General features: G+C 55.6%; 1 protein-coding gene across 11 annotated transcripts in view; it reads right to left on the bottom strand.

Moving 5' to 3' along the window:
• Positions 1-22234, bottom strand: part of ST3GAL1 (ST3 beta-galactoside alpha-2,3-sialyltransferase 1) — a 94725-nt gene that overhangs the window by 5713 nt on the left and 66778 nt on the right. For 10 of the 11 annotated variants that reach the window (XR_003609671.2, XR_003609672.2, XM_028105619.2 and 7 more), the window contains 5 exons: positions 12309-13221; positions 4108-4304; positions 3014-3193; positions 2040-2085; positions 544-663 (listed from right to left, as the gene is read on the bottom strand). Coding sequence is in view for 9 of the 11 variants with exons in the window: in XM_028105619.2 (XP_027961420.1) it covers positions 544-663; positions 2040-2085; positions 3014-3193; positions 4108-4304; positions 12309-12620 (855 nt within the window). In the remaining 2 variants the exon portion in view is untranslated. Of the gene's footprint in view, positions 1-543; positions 664-2039; positions 2086-3013; positions 3194-4107; positions 4305-12308; positions 13222-20227; positions 20378-22234 lie in introns of those variants that run through there. The other variant, XM_028105623.2, reaches the window with a different exon arrangement.

Below are 22234 nucleotides of genomic sequence, written 5' to 3'. Positions count from 1 at the left end.
CGGTCAGGCAAGTCCACGAAGGGGAACACGAAGACACTTGGCAAGATCACTGGTTCTCCACCTTGGGGAACAGCAGGACCCCCGGGTGCCTGCTTCCCACTTTCTGGTGAACGTGGGCCTGGCGTGGTCTGGGCGCTGGATTTTAGCTCCGGGGGCGATTCTACGGAGAGGCCGAGATTGAAACCACGGCTGCCCCTATTATGATCTGCTGCATGATTCTGCCCCCCGTAGCCCCTCCCGAGCTTCCACCCACTGGTTCTGACTCTGCCTCGGGAGCCCGCACGGAGGGAGTGGGGACTCTTGCTCCGAGGACATCGCTACTCCTTGCCGTCCACTCTGAGAGTAGCACAGAGATGCACTGCAAGCACCAGCATAGAGACCAGCACTCGGAGCTTCCGCAGCAAGACCTATGTCGGGGCCCCGGGGCAGGGGCGGAGGAGGTCCGCCCGATGCGATGGCAGACGCTCACTCTACGCGCTGGGAGACGAGGAAGGAAGAGCCCTTGCGGGCGGCCCGGTGGGCACGGGGACGAGGCTGGCCTACCTCATCGCAGATGTGTAGCGAGAAGATGATGGAAAGGATGCCTGTGGATGGGTACCGCCCGTGGCCCTGCAGCCAGCTGTCGAAGACGTACTTGATGAAGGCCGGGTGGTAGATGAGGATCTGCGGGAGGAGGACCCAGCCCTTCGTGAGCCGCTACCAAGGGCCCCAAGCACCGGCGGGGTGCCCCCCCTGTTGTGGCCTCGGGGGACGGAGCAGTGCACAGGACCAGCGCCCCTGCCCTTGTGGGCCTGACGTTTAGTGGGAAGGACGGGCAGCAGCCTAACCACGGGGCCAGAGGATGCTGCACCACAACCATTATGGGAACGTGGAGAGAAATTAAGCAGACAGACAGTAAAGCACTGGAGGGGAGAAGCCTCGCTGAGAAGGAGACATCCGAGTCGCCTTCCAATCAGGCCAGGGAAGTTCCAGAGAACAGCATGAGTTGGGGCCAGGAACATCCCTGTCACACTGCAGGAAACACAGGCACGGGGACACCCATTCTGGCAGTGATGGGCTATGTGCTAGCCTTCCCTCTCCTCATGTTACAGATGAGGAAACTGAGCTCAGAGAGGCTAAGCGAGGTGCCCAGCGTCACACAGCCAGCTGGTCAAGCCGGGAGGCGTCTGGTAGCAGAACTGCCCTTGACTCCCCCCACCCCCCGCCTCGAGGACAGCAGAGGGGACTTCTCAGGCAGTAGAGGGTGTGCATATAGGTCCAGGAGGCCCAACGCCAGCCCCCAGTAATAGACTGGAGCAGAGGACCATGAGGTTTCTGCTGAACCGTTCATCTCTCAGCCTGGCCTCAAGCCACTGGCGTCCGGGAGGCTCTCCCCTCTACCCACTCAGCCCTCCAGGGATTCCCGCGTGGCTTCTCCCCCAGGCGCTGCACCCCAGTGCGAAGGGCAGGTGCTGGAGCGCTCCAGTTCCAGCCACACCATGAACAATCTGTGTGTTCCTGAGCCAGTCCCTTGACCCCTCTGACCCTGATCTCACAGTGTGTGCAAAGGACCAGTGTCGTGGACACTTCACTTCTTCCATCCTTCTGCCCTTTGCCCAAGTCTTGGCCAACTCCATTCCGGGGGCCCACTGGGGAAGATGGAGACGGGGAGGGGGCAGGAGGCGAGGTCTGGCTTTGAGAGGCTCACACGGTACAGCACCGGTTCTCACGCTGCAGCCCACATCAGCATCCCCGGAGGGTCAGTAGAAGCCCAGGCCGCTGGGCCGTTCCCCTCCCCCCAGAGTTTCTGACGCAGTAGGTCTGGGGTGGGCCTGAGTGTCTGCATCTAGGACTGTACCCCAGGGATGCTGCTGGGCCGGGGTCCCACATGGAGAAACTTTGCCGGGGTCAGTCTGTCCCTGCGTAGGGGCTCTGGCTTCTGGCAGCCCGGGGGGGCCCTGAGGGCTCTCTGCAGCCAGGTGCTGGCAGAGGGGAGACGGGGCTTTCTGTCATCAAACTGAGCCTCAGCTCAGAGGACACGGGCCTAAGCCTCGACTTACCTTATTCTTTTTCACTTTGATCTTTGCAGGGACAGGGACATAGGTGCTGCGGGAGAAACAGCAGACAATTAACGTGGCGAGGGGACCGGGCTGCCCGCACGCAGCTCTGGGGACGGGCCCTGGGGAGGGAGAGGGTGGTAGGGACGCCACCTCCCTGCCACAGGCCCGAGCTCCTGTAGCAGTGGCCCATTATGGACACCAGAGGGCGCTCCTGGCTAATTCGAGAATGTTTTTTAAATGCCGCTTTCCCCCTACAAAGCTTAAGACCAGGGGACTTGCTCTGAGCAAGCCCAAAAGGAGGCTGAAGGAGCACAGCTCACTGCCGAGGCACTGAATGATGAGCCCCACAAAGGCCCCCTTTCCATCTCCAAGGTGATGTGTGCCCCAAGATGAAGGTACAAATGCCTGGCCATCTGGCCTTAGGTTAAATCTAATGGGGGCCCTTCACGCTCCTGATCCTGTGGGAGGGGGTGGGAGGAGAGGGCAGCTGAGCGCAGGCCTGGCCCGCTCCTCCCCTGCCGGACCCCGCTTCCCTCACTGCCCTCCTGAGAGGGTGGCCCCCAGCTTCCTGCACCCCAATCCACCAGCTTGCTAGCCGGGGGCTGTCATCCTCGGGGTGCACGGCAGAGATAAGGAAGGGGGCAGAACTATCACCTGCAGAGTCCTTTCCAGCGGGGCCCCTCCTTCCGAGGAGTTTTCAGTAAGCCTAGGAGGCCTGTCCTGGAGTCATGAGGAGGGGGAAGGAGGGAACTTGCGGGGTGTTAGCAGTTTAGGGAGGCAAGGGACCAGGAGGAGCCACAGGCTGGGTGGGGGCCTGGGGCCCGGGGGCCTGGTGCATTCCAGAAGGAAGTCTGGCGGGGGGGGGCATTCTGGTGTGGGAACAGCATGGTGGGGGGCACGGAGGATCAGTGAGGGGGTGGGGCAATGGCCTCTCCACCCCAACATTCCCCCCCCCCGCCCCGGGGGGCACTCACTGAGAGATGGTGCCCGTGGTGGTGGCACTGACCACCCACTCCAGGTCGGTGGTCTTGAAGGGGACCAGGACCATGCTGACGTTCTCCGCCAGCTCCCTGAAGCTCTCGGGGTACACCAGATGGTGCGTGGTCTTGCTCCCGACGTCCATCTCAAAGCCCGCCGTGGGGGCCTTGTTCATCCTGGGGGAGAAGGGACAGAGGGGCACGCATCGCATCCCATGGGCGCTGCTTCTGGGCCCCAGCTCCCTCAGCTGGGAAATAGGGATGATTAAGACGCAGCTAGAAACCTTCTGCTACTTTCTCTTTCTCGATCTCGAGCAAGCCTGGCCGTTGCCACTACTGCCGACCTACCGTGTACAAGGCACCATCCTGACCGAGTAACGCAGCGCCTTGCACCTCAACGACAACCGTGCCCGGGAGGTATTCTGTCACCCTGTTTCATGAGGGAAGAAATCTGAGCGCAAAGAATTTGTCCCGGGACACAGAGCTAGTGGGTGGAAGCCTTGGACTCAGGTCTGTCTGATCCAGAACCTGACACCTCTCCCCTCACCACAGACATTCCTGCTGCCAGGTACACCAAGGCTCCGAGAAGCCAGGCGCCTGGTCGGAGGACATAAATGCAGAGATCACAGGAACAAGAGACTGTTCTAGAAGTTGCCTGGGAAACAGCAGTCCCACTGCCAAGTGAACAGTCGGGGTCGGGTTGGGGAAGATGACAAGAAACCAAGGATACACATCTTCCCGGAGGATCTATTTTATTTGGTGACAGGGAAATGTATTTACGTTAAAAGCATATAGTTTTATTATGGCCTCAATTGCAAAATGGGGCCAAATTTTAAAGACTAAACCAGTCTTCAAAGAAATCTTGCCCTCTCGCCAGGCCTCTCTGTGCCGAGCTCTGGCCCCGCCGGCTTCCTCCCGTGTAGGGTTTCCCATCGGGGTCCAGAGAGGCACGGCTGATCTGCCTTCTTCCTACGATGCACAGTGGGGGAAACTGAGGCCCACAGGGGTTGTGGGGGAGCCTGGGGTCTGTGGGGAAGTCTGGGCGTGCCAGCACTGGGGTCTTGACCTCCTGGCCCTGAGCGGGCACTCACCTCAGCACGAAGTCATGTCTGTCGATTTGAGGCCCGTACCAGGACTCCCTCAGGTTGCCGGAGTTGCCCACCACGGCACAGCGCCGGCAGCCCACCGACCTCTTCCCCAGCAGGGGGTCCACCTTCCCGGGCACCACCTGGAACAGCTCCCTGATGGTATCGTTCAGGTTACTGGGTTGCTTCTCCCGCTGGAGCCTCTGGGGGCCGAGGACGGAAGGAGAAAGGTCAGCCCGGCTCTGCTGCCTCTGGCGGGGGCCGCTCATGGAGCTCACTTGTGCTCACGGAGCTCCTCCCTGGTACCTTCCTCTCTGCTGGGCACCTGGAGACTGACTGAGGAGGCTCAGACAGCCATTCCCCCCTCCCAAAGCCCAGGGGCTGCTCAAGGAGATGGGAGAGAGATCACCTCCTCATTCTGCAAATGCTTTTTGAGCACCTGCTACGTGCTTGCTAATGACACCGGATGAGAGGAAAAGGGACAGGTGACCCTCCAAGGCCACCTCCCCAGCCTCGGCTCCCTCCATCCTCCTGCCCACTCCCTGGGGACCACTGGGCTCCAGCAAGACCAAAAAACCAGCCCTTTGCTAGATGCATCAAGGCTTCTGATGTCTGCCTAGCAAATTGTTTTCATTCTCTAAGACTGAGCTCCAGACTTCTGACTTCCTCACTCATGGTAAAACCTGGAGACATTTCCTAAGCAGTATCACCTCTGACCCTGTCACCAGCCGCGGTGCATACCACACCACATTTGAACTGTAGACAAGAAGGACGCCGTGAGGCCCAGACTGGTTGAACGCCACGTGTCCCACATCCAAACCAAGATTTGCACCCAGGCTTTCAGAAACCCACTAAAAAGTCTCTCCCACAATACTGCCCATCTCAGACCTTTGGAACCTGGACCTTCAGAAAGCCCAGTCCCTGGGGCTGCAGGGGCTGGGGGGGGTGGGTTGGTGGTGGGGCGGGGGGAGAAATGGCTGTGGGGTGAGTCCCACCAGCCTCTCCCAGCCCCAGGCCCAGGGCAGTATCTGGGAAAGGAAGGAGAGGTTAGAGCTCGCTGTGGCCATTGTCCAGGAGATTTGTGATGAGGTATATGGGGAGATCCAGAGGCATGCAGCCCCCCGCCCTGAGACAGGAGGAATCAGATCTCCAAAGGAGAGGCCCCCCAGGAGTGTGGCTCCTTTAGTTAAAACCTTCAGCGTCTCCTCCACCATGCCATGGGAGAGCCATGGGCAGCGACATCTGGACCACTCACCAAACCCCCTGGGAGGGTTATAATAAATAAAAAAGAGAGAGAAAGAAAGAACAAGTGTTCTTTCTGTGCCACCCTCGTGCATTGCTGGTGGGCACGGAAAATGGTGTGGCCACCGTGGAGAACACACACAGAACGCCCACGAAAGGCAGCGCTTCCATTCCCAGAGATGCACTCGGAAGGACTGAGGGTCACTCACAGTCTCGCACACTCATGTTCACAGCTGCCTTAGTTGCCGGAGCCAGAAGGTGGAAGTGATCCACGTGTCCCCTGGCAGGTGAGTGTATGAAACAAGGGTGAAATGTCATGCAGTCATAAAAAAGAAGGGAATTCAGGGTCCTGGGATTGAGCCCCGCATCAGGCTCGCTGCTCAGCGGGGAGTCTACGCTTCTCCCTCTCCCTCTGCCCCTACCTCCGCTTGTGATTTCTCTCTTTCTCAAATGAAAAAAATCTTTAAAAAAAAAAAAAAAGAAGAAGGGCTGGGCTTTAGAAACACACTTACGGCCTAAGCCAGACACAGGAGGACAAATATTGTAGGATTCCACTCTATGAGGTCCCCTAGGGGAGCCAAATTCATAGAGACAGAAGGTAGAAAGGCAGCTAGCTGCCAGCGTCCGAGGGAGGGGTGAGGGGAGGTGAGGGAGGGGTGAGCTGAACAGGGGCAGGGTTCGGGGGCACGATGAAAAACTGCCAGCTCTAGAGGGTAGTGTTGGTTACACAACAGTGTGAATATCCTCAGCGCCAATGAACTGTACACTTACGAATGGTTACGATGGCAATTATGTTATGTACACTTCAACACAATAAAACAGAACAATACCCAGATTAAACACCTGCTTGAGATACGATCTCCCGGGGCAGCTCCAAGCTCCTGGATGGACGGTCACCCAGGACCTTGCTAACTCAAAGAGCCTGACTCAGTAGTTCTGGGCTGAACCCGAGATCCTGCGCTTCCAACAGGTTCCCAGGCGATGCTGCTGCTGGTGCGGATGGAGGGCCCCTGCCACACTCTCCTGCAGGCACCTCCACGGACGTCCCCGGGGTTTGAAGTCTTGAGGCCCCAGGAGACGTGACTTGGGAGCACAGCACAGGCAATGTCTTCACCCGGCTCTGACTGACTGAACTCATCTTTAATGGCTCATTTCAGAAAAGGGAAAAAAAAAGTTCATTTTCAAAGGAAATCTCACATCCCTGCCACCAGTGGAAAGCGAGGATTACTTGGCAGAAGTAAAAAAAGTAATTGCACCCAACCGTGAAAACAAAACAACGTTATTTGATTCCCGCTCATACTGTTGCTGGCCCAGGCACGCTGCCCACACTTCGTTAGAAGGAAGACGGGCACGGGATTGGAGGAGTGCATAACCAAACATCGGGCCGGATTAAAGTCCTTGCGCCTGCAAACACAGCCAGAGAATTACCGCAGACTCCAGCCCTTGCACTGGGATGTGCGGTTCTTGAACGCCCAGCCCCGCCATCACCCTAGCCCCAGGCGGCGTGTGGTTCCACGTCGGTGATTTCGGACCCGCTATAGTGCTTCGCCGTCAGGAGTGGAGACCGAGGCCCAGGGAGGAGAAGGGCTAGGCCGTCGGGCGTGTGCAGAGCCAGCAAGGGCTTACGTGGGAAAGCTGAGCTGCGTTTCTGCAGGTTAGAATCCTAACTCGCGCACCTGCCCGCTGGGTCAGACGGGGCAGGACACTCAGTGCTGATCTGTGTCCCTGTGCCTGTCTTCCCTGGGAAGGGATACTCTGATGTCCCTGACTCTTGTAAGTGACAGCAAAAGGACCACCAGGCTGCTAACTCGCACATGGAGGGCATGTTGAGAAGTTCAAAGACATCCTCCCCCTCTCACTGTTCCGAAGGAGCTTCCAAGTATCCTTCTTGGTCAGCGCTCCACAAGGGTTTGCCCATTGGGGGGTTAGGGCTCCTTGAGGCTGCACTGTGACCTCGGGCAAGCGGAGGCTGGAGTCAGGGGTGCAGGTGCGTGGGGCGGGCGCTGCCCACAGCGAGGGAGGGCGGGGGACAAGGGTTCCACGGCGCAGTCCACTTCAGCAGGCGGGGGCGAGGGAGGTGCGCGTCCGGGACACACACTCAGGGCACAGATGGGGAGAGCCTCACTCACTCGTCCTGCACTTCTGCCTGATGGCATGGGGAGCTTGGGGGTGTAAACTGTGGCCCAGACTGTCCAGCCTGGACACAGGACGTCTGGCCTTCTGTACTCCCGTCTCAAACCCCTGTGTTGGAAAGAGGTACCCTCTCCTCCAACCCTTCCTCTCTGCTCTGCCCAGTGAACCTTGCTCTTCCTTCCATGTCCAGCTCGCCATGCGGCACCTCCCACAATCCCCCCAAAATACTGGTCTTTGCCTTATGCACGTGCTTGGCACGCAGGTCCCTGGCCACCGGCGTAGTATAATCGGCAGCTGCCGTGGGCTTGTCTGTCCGGCGCCCTGAGCATCTGAGCAGCAAGCACGGACTGACTGACAACACCCACTCCATGTGCTGAGTGAGCGAATGACCTCTGCCAGGGTTGACACGTGTTCGCACATCCACCAGACCCATCGCTGCGGAGCCCCCATCATGTGCTAGATGCCGTGTGTGGAGGGCAAATGAGAACAGGCACGCGTGCTGGCCTGGGAACGCTCGTCACAGGTGGCAGTGTTGTGTTCTGTGCTTCTACGCCAGGCCCCGCGCGAAGAACTTCATAGGCATTTCCTCATTAGTCCCTGTAACCGTCCTATGAGCAAGGGTGTATGAGGTACCCGTTTTACAGCTGAGCAAACTGAGGTTCAGCGAGGTGGAGTGGATGGCCCAGAGCCCCCAAGATAGCCTGAATACCCCGACCTGACTGCAGAGCTCGTCCTTGAATTAGAATGTAATCCGATTGTGCCCCTCATCAATGAGGTGAGCCTGACAAGTGAGAAACGGAGGTAAGGTGTCCTCACAGGTTGTGGTGAAGGTGGGGGGCAGGAGGGCAGTGCCTGGCAAGCTTGGCCTGGGGCCTGGCCAGAGTGGCACTTGGCATCGGACGGGGGTATTACTGTCTTTTGTGCACGGAGCACGACGCTTAGGGCAGGAAGCTGTCTCCCGTGGGCGGGTCCGACAGTGTGCGGAAATGAGGCCGGGCCAGAGGGGACCCTTGTCCCGGTGACTGGGACAGAGGCGGGAGGAGAGGGCCACAGGGTCTGCAGGCTGACTGAGGGCGGCGGGGGGGGGGGTGGCCCCGTGTGATTGCTCCTGTCTTCCTGCTCCCGCTGGAGCTTACACCTGCCCTGTCTCACACCTGCCCTGTCTCACACCTGCCGTCTCACACCTGCCCTGTCTCCTACGCCTGCTGGGATTACGATGCCCATTGATGGCGACCCTGAAGCTCAGAGGCGAGGTGGGAGCTCGGGACCCCACAGGTCCGGCCTCAGACTCCTCCTGGCTCAGCTGGCCGGCCCGTCGCGTCCACCCCTGTTTCCTGGGGAAGGAGGCATGAAGGGTCTGTGGGCCTGGCTCTGCCAAGGGCTGCTCACCAGGATCAGATGGGTGTCGGCGGGGGCCGTGCCCCAGGGGACAATGGAGTCAGCACCCTAATGCTGCACTCACCAGGTGCTTTGCCATTCCCAAGGCACCTCAGTCCCTTAGCCTCCAGCTTCCCTCCGCTCCTTCTCTGATCTGCCCAGTCCTGGCCTCCCTTCCATGGAGCAGATGAGCAGCCGTGTGCAAGGGGCAGGGAAGGCAGGGGTGTCGGGACAGGTGGCCGAGTCCCAGGCCATGCTCCGCACCAATGGCCGAGTGGCCTCAGTCTTCACTGGGCTGGGTGCTCCCTCGCACAGACCAAGTGGGAGAACAGGGACCCTAGCGGTCTGCTCTACCCCAGGGCTCCGAGGGGTCTGGGACAGAGCGAGTCTAGGGAGAGTTTGGGCCTGCCTCCTGGTCCTGTGGCACCAGCCACCTGCTGCTGGGTTCGGTGCCAGTTGAGCGCCCTGCAGTGGGGTTCCACAGGCTCTGAATGTCTAAAAGGCAGGGGCTCTGTGGTTGGGGTCCTGGGTCTGGACCTGCCCACAAGCTTGTCCCAGCTGCCTGGGGGGCCTGCATGCAGATCTATGATGCAGCTTGGAATTCCCAGGGTGGTTTTGATTTCAAATATTCTGTGCTCCACATGGAGAACAGGAGATCTTGTCCTATGTGGTATCCTGATTCTTTACTCAAGACATGTGACCTCTGTGTTGTCCGGGAACCCAGAAGCTCTACAACCTTGCTCCTCTCTATTGATTTCTATTCACAAGGGCTCTCTATCCCCACCACCCATTCCTTCCAAGTGGCCACGGGGGGCTGAGCTCCAGGGAAGAAGGGCTACAGAAGGGCTGGGGCTGGGGACATGGGAGAAAACTTGATAAAATACCAACAGTCACTTGGAAAAATGTTCAGCCTTGATAAGCGCTGGGCGGGGGGGGGGGGGGAAGAGCAAATTCATTATTGCTTGCCCATTCATCCAGCAAAAATAAATACAAGTGTTAAAACCTAATGTTTGCAGTGTCGTAGAGAAGCTGGTGAGGTGGCTGTTAGAGCCTCAATCTGAGGACTCAGCCAGATGGAGAGGTTCCTCAAAAGCACTCTTGATAAGACCTAGAAAGTCAGGAGCAAAACCCAGGGACCGTGATGCCACATCTTAATTCCTAAGTCTAGAAGGCACAGAGCAGGTTCCGCGAAGATACACAGGTTATAAGCAAGAAACCGAGTTTTTTTGTTTCTTGTTTTGTTTTGTTTTTTCCTGTACTTTTTTACCCATCCTGGGCTAAGCCAGCCTGAGTTTCAGAAACTGCCCTCCCCGAGGACCTTTAGGAAGGAAGTAGATGAAGTCATCCTGGCTACCCACTCTAGAAGTTTCTTATCACTACTTCCAGGGGCTGGATGGGACGTGCTCTTTGGAGCAAGTCACCTTCTTCTCCAAGTTTTTGCTTCCCTCCCCCCGTGGTCATGGGGGCAATTCTACACACCCCGTCCCCTGCCAGGGTCAACTGGCAATGTCTGGAGACATTTTGGTTCTCACAGCTGGGGGTGGGAGACGCCGGCATCTCATGGGTAGAGACCAGGGATGCTACTAAACATCTTACGATGTGCAGGATGGTCCCAGAAACAAAGACGTATCCAGCCTCAACTGCCACGAGTGCGAGGTTGAAACCCTGCCCTAATCCTTGTCAAGCCTGGTCCGCTGCCTCCTTTAGCAGACACTGGAATCTTCGAGGGGGTGAAGACCCTGCCTGTTCTGTTCTCTGTCACCTCCCCAGGACCACCCCAGGACCTGCACCCTGAGATGCTCAACACAGCTTAGTAGACTGAGCCTGGACATTCCGATTCACTTCTTCTGAGTCACTGTAGACTCTTCTAAGCTGTTCAAAGAGACTGTAAGCTCCCAGATTGCAAGAGTTGCCTGAAGAGTTGCTGACTGGGAAAGCCGGCCTCTTGCAGGAAGGCCCCCCTGATTTTCTCAGCCTACGCGCAACTCTCTCTAACTTCTTAACATGACATCGGAAAAACCTCATGAGCTACATCAATGGCCTCATTGCTCACACCCCACCCCCTCACTCACATTCGGATTTTAGCCATGATGCTCTGTACCTCCAGCAATCACACAGGCCTTTCTCATACCTCCAGGCCGATACACACACTGGTCCCTCTGTCTGGAGAGCCCTTCCTGCGGTCCCCGCCAGGACAACCTCTCGGAGTCCTTTAGGAGGAGCTCCACCACGGTCTCCTCTGGGAAGCCTTCTCTGACAGCCCCCGCCCTGGCCCCAAGGTAGGTCTGGCACCACTCCTCTGGGTCTCTGCACTTCCTGGGCCACTTCCAGAGCAACACCTATCATCCCGGCGTGTGGCTGGCTGTCTCCTTCTCTCTCGCCACCCCTGCAGACCAAGAAAGGGGAGGCTGTCTTTTCGATCTCAATATATCGGTGCCTGGCATATAGTAAGTGCTCAATAAATCTGCAAGAAATAAATTCTTTCTTACTCCCCTTCACTCCATTTTGGGGTTCAACCACCGGAATAACCTTCAAACCACTAGATCAGATCATGGGACTCCTCTCAGATTCAAAGCGGCTTCCTGCTGCACAAAGAACCAACCAGAAGCCCCACCGGTGGGTTGTCCACTGCTGGGGCCCCCGCTCCTCCAACAGACCCAGCGGATGCGTCCCTGGGGCTCCTATGCTCGCTGCTGTGTGACCTGTAGTACATTCTCTGGATCCTTCCATGCCCGGTGCCTTCTCTACCTTCGGGTCTTAGCTCAAGTCGTGCCTCCGCAGAGACCTTCCCTGATGACCCCATTTACAGAGGCCCCGGACCCCCAGCCTCCCTCCATCACAAACCTCATCTGACCTCCCTCAGAGCATTTCCACCCGAGCCTGTCTTCTTGGTTTCTTATGTCTCTCTCAGCCAGGACACAGTTCTGTGAGAGTGAGGACCTCGTGTCTTTTTTGCATCTCAGTATCTGTACTGCGTGGAACGAAGCTCCACACAAGCATGTCCAAGTCCCCACTCCCCGTGAACGGGACCTGGTGGGAAAGGGTCTTCACAGCGGTTATTAAGCATCTCGAGATGGGATCATCCCGGATTTAGGGAGCCCTGAATGGAGTAACAGGTGGCCTTGCAGAGAAAGGCAGGGAGAGACGGGGGACGCAGAGAGGCCGAGAGGGGAGGGTCAGGTGGAGATGGAGGTAGAGCCTGGCGTGATGGGTCTGTTGTATTAAGGCACCCAGTTTGTGGCAATCCGCCAAGGCAGACACGGGAAGCGAATACAGAACGTTCTGCTCTGATTTACACGTCGCGGACCCTCCATAAATGGTGGTTGCACGAACGAATGAATGCCACCACCCCGAATCCTGCTAGGCGCCTGGCAGGGCCCTCACCGCCCCCCCACCCACCCCCCGGCAGCCACGCCCCGCTCAGCCCCAGCCCCAGCCCCGGCCCCGGCTCTCACCAGCCACCACCTGTATGTGTCCTTCTCCAAGAACGCGTTCTGCACGGTCAGCAGTGGCTGCATGGACCGGTTGAACCTCTCGTCGAACCAGGCCGACACCCTCTGCTGGCTGATGCAGCGGGCGCAGGTGCAAGGCCTGTGCGGGTATTTAATGAACTTTTTGAAGTTCTCCGAGAGCTCGACGACCATCTGCCTGGGAAACCAGGTGGTGGTCACCATGGTGTGGGAGTAGTTCAGGAAGAAGGAGGTGAGGAAGATGAAGAGCACAAGGAGGGTGAGCACTTTGAGAGTCCGCTTTCGCATGGTCACCATTTCTGCCGTCCGGATGGGCACCTTCCGGGGCTGGCTGGGCTGGAGGAAGTCACGCCTGGGCCGGAGGGGATTTGGGAGAAAAATCCCAGAGACGGAGGCGCGGTCACAAGGCGAGGCAGGGATTCCCAGGGGGGCTTCCAGGCCTGCTAGGGCCGACTTCACTCCCGCCGGGCGACGGCCACGCCTGTGTGCGGGGCATCACCCCGTGACGGTCGGAGGCTAAGAGGACCCCTCTGGGGGTGTTGGCCCTTCTTGCATATAATTTGTCTTTTCAGGAAATAAGTAGGCTGCTTTGTCAGCAGTCCTGAAACAGCCAGCGATGTCTCTTGGAGCCTGAATCAAACTTAATAAAATGACTTCCTTTCCCATCCGAAGGGGTTGAGGGGTAATTAATCTCGGTGACAGTGCAGGGACTCTCGGGGGTGGGGACCTCGGAAGAAGGGTCACAGTGTGGGACAGAGGCACGATGTCTTTGCCACTGTCCTCCGGAAAGGGTGATGGGTGACGATGCTTAATTAGAACCGGGTCTTTCCCATGCTGTCTCCAGAGATGTGGCCGTTAAGCAGCATGCCGGGTGGAGGCACTGAGGCTTGCCTGTTACCTGCACAGAAAAGGAGGAAGAAAACAGGATGAAATTCTACTACCTTGTTATAAAACAATCCTTCTTTCTCCCCACCTCCTCCAGGATAAACTCTGTGATCTTCTGCTCTGGCGTCAAGCCGACGGGGTGGGTGGCTCTGGACCATTTATTTACCCTCTTGAGCCTTGGTGTGTGCATGTGTATGATGGGATGTTAACGCCCATTCTGCAAGGTCTGCTAAGGGACACAGGGGTCACCCCGCCATCTTTCCTGCAACCAGAACCGGGTCCATTTAAGCATGCCACCAAAGTCTGTGAAACGAGTCAATGATGCACGTGCAGCGGAACGCATACAGATTGCTGAGTACCTGCCAAGTACATGCTACTTTCTCCTTCACTCTTTTGGATTCTGAATTTCAGTAAGAATTGTAGGCTCCTGCCCACCTCGGCATTCAAGCTCTGCCTGTTTGCCTCAGTCCTACAGAGTAGGCTTTAGCCGGCCCAGGTTCAAGTGCCGCTTTACCAGCTCTGTGGTCTTGGGAAGTTAGTCAGTCTGCCTGGCCCTCAGCCTCCTCTTCTGTAAAGTGGGAAAACAATACCTCCACTTACCAATGGTTACAAAGATAAGATAAAATGCTATATAGGCTGAGCTGCTGGGATCTATTAGGCAACTGCTAAGCTTTTCCTTTTTTCAATGCCTGCATGAATGAGTATTCTTGGATGATCCACTCAAAGCCGGACATGATGGGCCATGCGTGTACATCTACTTCCTCCAGCAGTCCTCAAAGTAGACTGCCAGACAGATGGGGGGTCCCCATTTTGTCCTCAGAAGAAACTGAGATTCAAGGAGATTAAATGACTTGCCCAAGGTCACAGGTAAAGGAGGAAGCAAAACCTGAATCCAAATCCACAGGCCTCTGATTCCATGCGCGTGGAGGGGCGGCGGCACCAGGAACTGGGGGCAGAGGGTCTGCTCTGGGAGCAACACCATATCTCTCAACTGGTCTTCAGTGGGAAGAACAGAGAGAAAGGGGGAGTGTATTTCCATCAAAGAGAGCACCTCCTCAGATGTCCATAACACGAGCCCCCAGACTGCACTGCCTTTGTGCTGGTCACATCTCTTCACTTGAGCATGATGCCTTTGATCTTTTCTTAGAATGTGTCCCCTGTCCCCGAGCCAGTCTCTGTCTGGTCAATTCGTCCCCATCCTTAATATGTAGATGGCAACGAGCAGGATGCATTTTTTCTAGGAAAGTGATAGTTGAAGGGTTATTGATTACCTTTTGGTAGAAAAAGAGGGGGGTGCTCAAGAATCAGGTTAAATCCATAGTGCTTCCTGGAGACATCCAAGGTCCAAATGTGCATCTACTCCCTCCACTCTTCAGCTCAGTTGGCAAGGGCATTTTGGTTCACCCACTTCTCCATTTCTCATTGTCCAAAACAACCTGACTCATATTTATAACCTAATGGTGTCCAGGGTCATCCCTTCCAGCCACCCCCTGCTCCTCCGGCAAGAAGCAGCTCTGTCACTGGAGTGAGATTAACCTGCTTATTTTCAAGGGTGGGCTCTGATTTAACTTGGCTGGCGGAGATTCTTAGTCTTCTTGGTCCTGGGATGGGTCTGTGCTAATTCATGGAATCACACTGAAACCCCTACTTGTAGGGAGGGAACAAACTTTATTTTGTTCTGGGTATTTGATTTTTGCATATAAAAGTCAGGCTCGTGCTGCCCATTTTTAAATTTTTTTACTATGTAATTTTTTTTACTTAAATTCAATTAGCCAACATATAATATGTGCTGGCCATTTTAATAGCTCATGTGGAAGAGGTAACAGCTGAACAGGGCCGAGACAAGTGGTGCTGACTCCCTGATCTAGCCATACCTGTAGTCCACCCTACACCTCAAATTTTTAATGACATGAGATAATAAATCCCCTTTATTGCATAAAGCAGATTACTTACATAAAACTTGAAGCAGTGTGACTGACCCACAGGTCACAGCTGCTCCTGCCTAGGCTGACCCCCACTGTGCAGAAAGTCCATCCCATCCTGCTTGGTTCTTACTCATTCTTCAGGAATCAGCTGGTGCTGACTCCTGGAGGAAGGCCTGACCTCTCCTGGCAGGAGCAGGGTCCTCTCTTGGCTTCCACGGTGCCGTGGCTCCCCTCCCCCAGCACTGTTTACTTATCTGCCTTTTCCCTGGGTTGGGAGCCCCATGAGGACAGGAGCTCGGTCTCACTCATTGTTGGGCACCTGTCACCTGGCATGAAGGAATGCAGAAGCAAATGAAGGGAAAGGCATGGGCCAACAATTCAGAGGAGAGATGTGAGCAGAAGAGCACAGACCAACAGTCAGAAGACTCTGATTCTCAGGCTGTACCACCCATTTGTTGTGTGACTGTGAACAATTTACCTGCCCTCTCTGAACCATTTCTTCAACTGGAAAATGAGGGTAACACTGATTCTGTCCACTTTTCTGGGCTGTCAACTGGGCAAAGTCTGTCTAGTCGTCTGATTTACTCACTACCTATTTTCTAGGGGCTTGTGATGGGCCAGGCTCTGGGTGATTGGGTGATTGGGACACATCATGAAAGATTCTAAGGTGGAAGCTTTGGAGGCATCTGCAAGACCCTGGTGCCTTCAGGAGAAAGGAGGCTGGTACCCCTGGATCGATGGAAAGGAGAGGAAAGGAGAAGAGAGGGCATGTGTGGGGTGGGGTGGACAGCATGGGGCTGTGGAAGCCATTAAGCAAGACTAAGTTTGCTCTGAGTGACGTGGGACCCACCGAAGGGTCTGAGCAGAAGGGCAACACGGTCTCACTGCATCTGTCTCGGTAATGAGCACAGCCCAAGGCGCTCTCGCTGACTCTGCATCCTGATGCCAAGGTCCGAGACAAGGTCACTCAAATAAATGACTGTTGAACCACACGGACCAAATACAATTCTGAACGAGGGCTCAGGTTCCCAACAATGTCCTGGCTCTGCAAGGGAGGTATTCATGGTCTAAGTTGATGCTGGGGTGGGGTGAGATTGGGGACAGAGGACAAGGCTGGGCTGCAGAGGCAGGAGGACCGTGACACCCCCCTCCCGTCCACTCAGCACATGGTGGGAGCCATATCTCTGAGGCCAGAGTGCGTGCTCGGGTCCTACCGACCTGCAGAGGTTTCTGAGCTGCTATTAATTAGTGCTTTTCAGAGCCTTTTGAAATAAGCTGCAGTGGAAAAGCAAGAACACCCTTCCACCCCCTTCCCTGGCCCCAGGGAAGCAACGAGGAATGCGTGACTTCCCCGCACTCCAGTAAGTGAGGCAGCCTGCAACACCTGGGGGAATGCCAGCCCTGGCTCCCTGAAACAGAACCCAGACCAACCAAGATGCCAAGTGTGCGGCGAGGGAGGCCAGCCCCGCCTCCCCAAAACAAAGTGGGGGGAAGACACGGCTCCCTGTCTCGCCGGCAGAGTGGCTAACGTCTCGCAGCCACATAGTGAAGGACAAGCATATCTTATTTGTCCTGCTCTGCAGATACTGTGCTTTTTACAGACGGAAGGTTTGTGGCAAGCCTGCCAGTGTCATGCAAATCTACCCGTGGCATTTTTCCAACAGCATTTGCCCACTTCACGTCTCTGTGTGACATTCTGGTAATTCTCGCAGTATTTCCAACTTTTTCATTACTGTATTTGTTGAGATGATCTGTGATCGGTGATGACAACAGGCTGAAAGCTCGGAGGACACCACTTTTCGGCAATAAAGGATTTTCAAATTAAGGTATCTATCTTGATTTTTAAAGATAAAACGCTATTGCACATTTAATAGACTCCTATAGTATAACCGCAACTTCTTTTTTTTTAAGATTTTTTATTTATTTATTTGACAGAATGATACAGAGAGAGCACAAGTAGGCAGAGCGGCAGGCAGAGGGAGAGGGAGAAGCAGGTTCCCCGCGGAGCAGGGAGCCGGACAGGCTCAATCCCAGGACCGTGGGATCATGACCTGAGCCGAAGGCAGACGCTTAACCGATTGAGCCACCCAGGCACCCCCAACGCAACTTCTGAATGCAGTGGGAAACCAGAAAATTCATTTGACTCACTTCGCTACAATATCCACTTTATTGGCGGTGGTCTGGAACTGAACCCACGATTATCTCCAAGGTCCGCCCTGTCCTGGAGAAGGCACGGAGAATGCGTATGTGACAGTCTAACGGGGTCACCGGCACAACGTTGAACACACATTAGCACCCTTTCAAGGGTCCAGAAAGTCAAGATTTCTCAAAAGAGGGTCCCTAACAAAGATAAACCCACCCGGCAACAGGAAGACGTTGGCAATGACCAGCCACTGACAAATGAGCTGTTTCAAATGCTTGGAAAACTAGGTGAATGAACAGCATGGGTTTCTGAATGTTTAGTTCACACCCGCTCAAGTGCACAATTCTCCCCAGGCTGGGATGCCCTCCTAGCCCTCTGCAGAGTCCCCTGCACGAGGGCTGCTGGTAACAGCAGCACGTCTAATAAGGAGGTGCTGCAACTGTCTTCCGTGTGATCCTCACTCACATCAACTGGGCAAAATGGATAATCATGCTTATTTCCCTGACATACGAAACTGAAGCCCAGAGAAGGCAAGTGACTCGACTAAGGTCACACAGTGAGACAGCGGCAGAGCCAGCACTCTGACCCAGGCTTCTGCCTCCTCCCGGATCTTTCTACGTAGCCATAGCTGACCCTCTAATTCATTAATACCTGCTCTCATCTTCATTATCTCCTTTCTTGTCACCCCTTTAGGCTTGAAATCTGTCATCTTTCCAATTTCTTGAGACGGATACTACATTGTTCACATCCTCTTCTGCTGTGTGAATTAGGGTATTACGTTCATTTCGGTTATTGTCTTTCTCAGTTCTAGAATTTCCATCTGAGCAAAATTTTTATAAGCTCTAGTTCTTTTCAGGTGAAATTCCCCACCTTGTCCATCTTCCTGCAATTATTCATCACAGTTACTTTAAAGACTATGTCTGCACCTTGTGACATCTGGATAACATAGGGATCTATTTCTATTGTCTATTTTCTCTCTTTATCTCTCTTTGGTCACTTGGTTCTGTCCCCTGGCATGCCTGGTAACGATGCAATACTGTGTGAGCCAAAAGTGTAGAGGCTCTGGAGCAGGCTGTCCTTATTCAGAGAGGAAGGCGCTTTCTCCTGGTTGGCAGGTGGAGCGGGGCATGTTACTTTGTTCTAGGTACCGGGCTCCCCCCTATTCATCTCCCTTCTCTCATGGATCTTCACCTCTCAAGTCCTGGCTGCCTTGGCTGTTCTCTTAATGCCTCCAAAGAGCTGGATTTCTAGCTCATTCAGCTTTTTTAGTCCTTGGTGGGAGAAATGGTCTACAAGCCTCTGCCACTGCTGGACGTGGAGGACACACTTTCTTTCCTCTGCCTCTCTGGATGCCCGGTGCCTGGCATGGAGTCCTGGGTGTGGGGGGGAGCTTGGAAAATCCAGAGAAGAGGGCGGGGCCCAGAGAAGCCCTGGAGATACCACACAAAGCAAATCCCCTCACACCAGCCAGGCGAGCAGATGGTGGGAGGGAAGGCAGCAAATCAACAGGCGGAGGGCGTCAGCCGCAGCCTCTCGTCTGTCACCACCTGCCCACCCCCGGCTCCATCTGCTTTCACGTTGTCTCCACACACACCAGCTTCAGGACACATGGAAGGATGACTTCCCAGCTCAACCCATCCTAACACTATGAGTAATTACGGGGATTTAGCATCCAGGAGCCTTCTGATCATTGATCCCACTATGTCCTGGGTGCTTTTGGTGTCCTGGCTGCTTCACATGGTGGCCCAGGTGAATAAGAACTGACCTCAAGCTTTCTATCGAAGAAGATCTATTCTTTCCTGAACTGCTATCCAGCCCCGGCCTGTTCGTTGGACACGCAGCATCCACCTGGTCTGGTTCTGTGAGGCACCTGCTAGTGGGTCATGGTCAACAGCTGTCAGAAAAGAAAATGGCGCAGACAGACTAGGGTTCAAATCCCGATTCCTCCCATTCCTAGCCGTGGGCTCGTGGGAAAGGCACTCCATCACTCTGATATCAGTTTCTGAATCCAAGAAGTGGGACTAATAGCACCCACCTGGAGGGTCGTGGTAGATTTAAAGGACATGCCCAGAAGTGACCAGCCAGTCTGGCACAGAGTTGGTTCTAAATGTGGCACAGAGTTGGTTATAAATGCCAATTCTCTGCCCCTCCCCAAGGTCCAGGCCCTGATTGTGAAAAAAAAAAAAAAATCCAACTAGACCCCCGGCTTGCCTTACTGGCAGGGTCATTTAAAAGAACCAATGAAATCAGGCATGAAACACCCAGAGGCATTACGACAATGATGATCCCACCTTGCTCCATGAGTTGCTTCCATCCCTCCAGGGACTGCTTTTTGTTTTACTGGCCATGACCTCTGAGAACCTGCAGGGAAGGGGTCCCTAAGCAATGAAGGGGCTAGAGGTTAGCAGAGTACGTGCAGTTCACGTGGCCCAAGTTCTCTGTGCAAAGGTTAACGCTCAGAGTGCCGACCTTGTCTGCACCTGGGGGCATTAGGACATTCTGTCTCTTGCAGCTTGCAAGGCCCCTAGGCTGCGTACAGTCTACAGGAGTGAGGGCTCTTCCGTCCCTCCTCTGTGCCCTCTCCCCTACTGTAGGGCCTGAAAGTCTGGAAACCACATTTCCTGGCTTCCCCTGCCCGGAGGGCTCTGGATGCTGCTTCGATTCATTGGACTGGCGAAAGGGAAGCAGGGCCGTCCTCCCTCCCACCGAGGTGGAGGCTGCTTCGTGCTCCGAGTGCTGGATCCAGAACCACCTGCCTCCCTCACCTCTGAGCTGGCTTCCTGTAGTTTCCCAGCCTCTGGACCTCGGCCAGGGGTAGTAGGACAAGGCCTCCCTTCCTGTCAGCTTTCCAACACCTTTGGAAGCACCAGATCCCCTGAATCCAACCCTTCGGCTTAAAATTTCTGCCTCGGTTTCTTCGTCCGTAGCACGAGGATAAGAATGGTACCTACCTCCCAGGGTTGGAGTGAGAAAAACACGAGTCAAGGTGGGTCAATTGCATAGAGCGGCACCTGGCACACCCCGAGTGCTCCCTGAGTGTGGGGTGTTATTACTGCCCCGGGTTCTGTTTTCCCGCACGGAGTGCCAACACCGCACCCCACATTTCTGCCCCATTTCCGCTGACAGATGTGGAGGCTGAGCTCAGAAGGGGAAATGACTCGTCCAGTGACCCGGAGATACGGCGCCAGAGCTGAGAGGGGAGCCAGGCCCCAGATTCCATGACATGCCTGGCCTCAGAGATGGAACTGCTCTGTTCCCACGGCTGCCCCTGGTGGGGCTGTTTGCACACTTCCCCGGGAAGGGGCTCGGAAGGCGTCGCGGGCTGAGCCCAAACAGAGCAAGAGAGGTCTGGGAGCTGGTCCAGCTGCTGCGACCGGGGGTGAGGCCCTGCAGGGAAGTCCAAAGGTCCTGAGCCCCTGGCGGTGTGACCCCAGGGGCAGAACCTGGGCTGTCTGAGCTTCGAGCCCCTCGTCCATAAACGGGGGGGGGTGTAAACACCACCCTTGCCTCTGAGGGGGCTGCAGGGCAATAGTTAATCTGTCAACAGGAAGGAGGGGTTCTCTCTGGCAGATCCTATTCTAAGCAGGACAGTAGATCACACTGCCCGAGCCCACGACAGTCGTGGTGCTGGAACCGGGGATTACCTCCATCTTTCGGGGGTGGGAACAAAGGCCCCAGCGGTCAAGTTCCCCGCCCAAGACCCTCCACTGGTAGGTGGTGGAGAGGAGTTGCAGGCGAGGCAGAGCCTAGTGGGGGGTGTCCAGGGGTCTGCCCTGCCCTGGGCCTGGCATCTGAGTCACAGGAGAGGTGAGGAGCCCCACCAGGCAGTCCCTATGGGGTCTGCATGGGGCCCAGCTCAGCAGCTGGCTCAGGGCGAGCTCAGGCCCTCCCTGCTTGTTTGGTTCTCTTCCTAGTGGGCTCACTCCAGCTCAGCTCCACCCGCTGAGTCAGCCCCGAAGCTGGCAGCTGGATCCCCATGGCCTGGCCCAGACCTGAATGCCCTCAATGCCTTGCTCCTCCCCTGGGCCAGCAAGGACCAGCCACGCTGCACCCAGACCCTGTTCCCGGCACACGTCATCACCCGGGAGAAACCTGGCCACAGTGAGGTGAGGCCTGAGAGGTGGCCCCAGCCACACAGACATAAGTAGGGGTGATAGGCTCCCAGACACTGCAGAGTGGGGAGTGGCTGCTTCTCTCCTTCCAGAGTAAAAACCAGGTCTCTAATTAACCCAGCCAGCAGGTGCACTGACCTCAAGGCCTCTCTCCTCCCTGTGCCTCCCAGGGGACGAGGGACAAAGGAGACAGCCCCCGCCCTGGGGCAGCAATCCTGTGGCCCGGCAGTGACACGGAGGCACCTCAGGACTTTAGGCCAGGGCACATCTCTGGGCCTCAGCACCTCCTCTGTACAATGGGACGACAATGGCAGCCCCTGCTCACCCCAGACTCCGCTAAGAGAGAAAAAATTAATGCATAATGCATACGACGTGCTTAGCACTGAAGGTCACTTTCCAAACGGACTATAACAGGTGGCCCCCACGTTATAAGAATGCTACCTAGAGTACTGAATATACAACATGCATCAGAATCAATGCTAAGGGTTTACGGATCTAGAAAAGTGTCTAGAATGATCCTGACCTTCAGTAAATGATAGTTGTCATCAACATTAATGTTGAGGAAATTTCACCTTGCCCTGGTGTCAGCGTACATTTGAGCAACTAAGAAGCATGTGTGTGCGCTGGGGGGAGGAGGCAGGGTTCAGGATGAAGGCGCGGCCTGTGCAAAGTGGAGCACTTACCACGCAGTTACTGTGCACCGGACAGACACCCCTCTCTGATCTGCACCCCGCCACACCCTCTGCAGATTCTCTCTCTCCCTTTGATTCTCTCACACAACCATTACTGTGCACTGGCTATGCAGCAGTGGCTCTGTCCAGTGCTGGGCAAAACAACGGTTAGGGA

This window comes from Eumetopias jubatus, unplaced genomic scaffold (genome assembly GCF_037043125.1).
Source record: "Eumetopias jubatus isolate StellerSeaLion01/CBP00866 unplaced genomic scaffold, mEumJub1_p1.0 scaffold_4, whole genome shotgun sequence".
Lineage (NCBI taxonomy): Eukaryota > Metazoa > Chordata > Mammalia > Carnivora > Otariidae > Eumetopias > Eumetopias jubatus.
The sequence above is the reverse complement of the archived record's forward strand: the minus strand, read 5'-3'. Positions and strand labels throughout refer to the sequence as shown.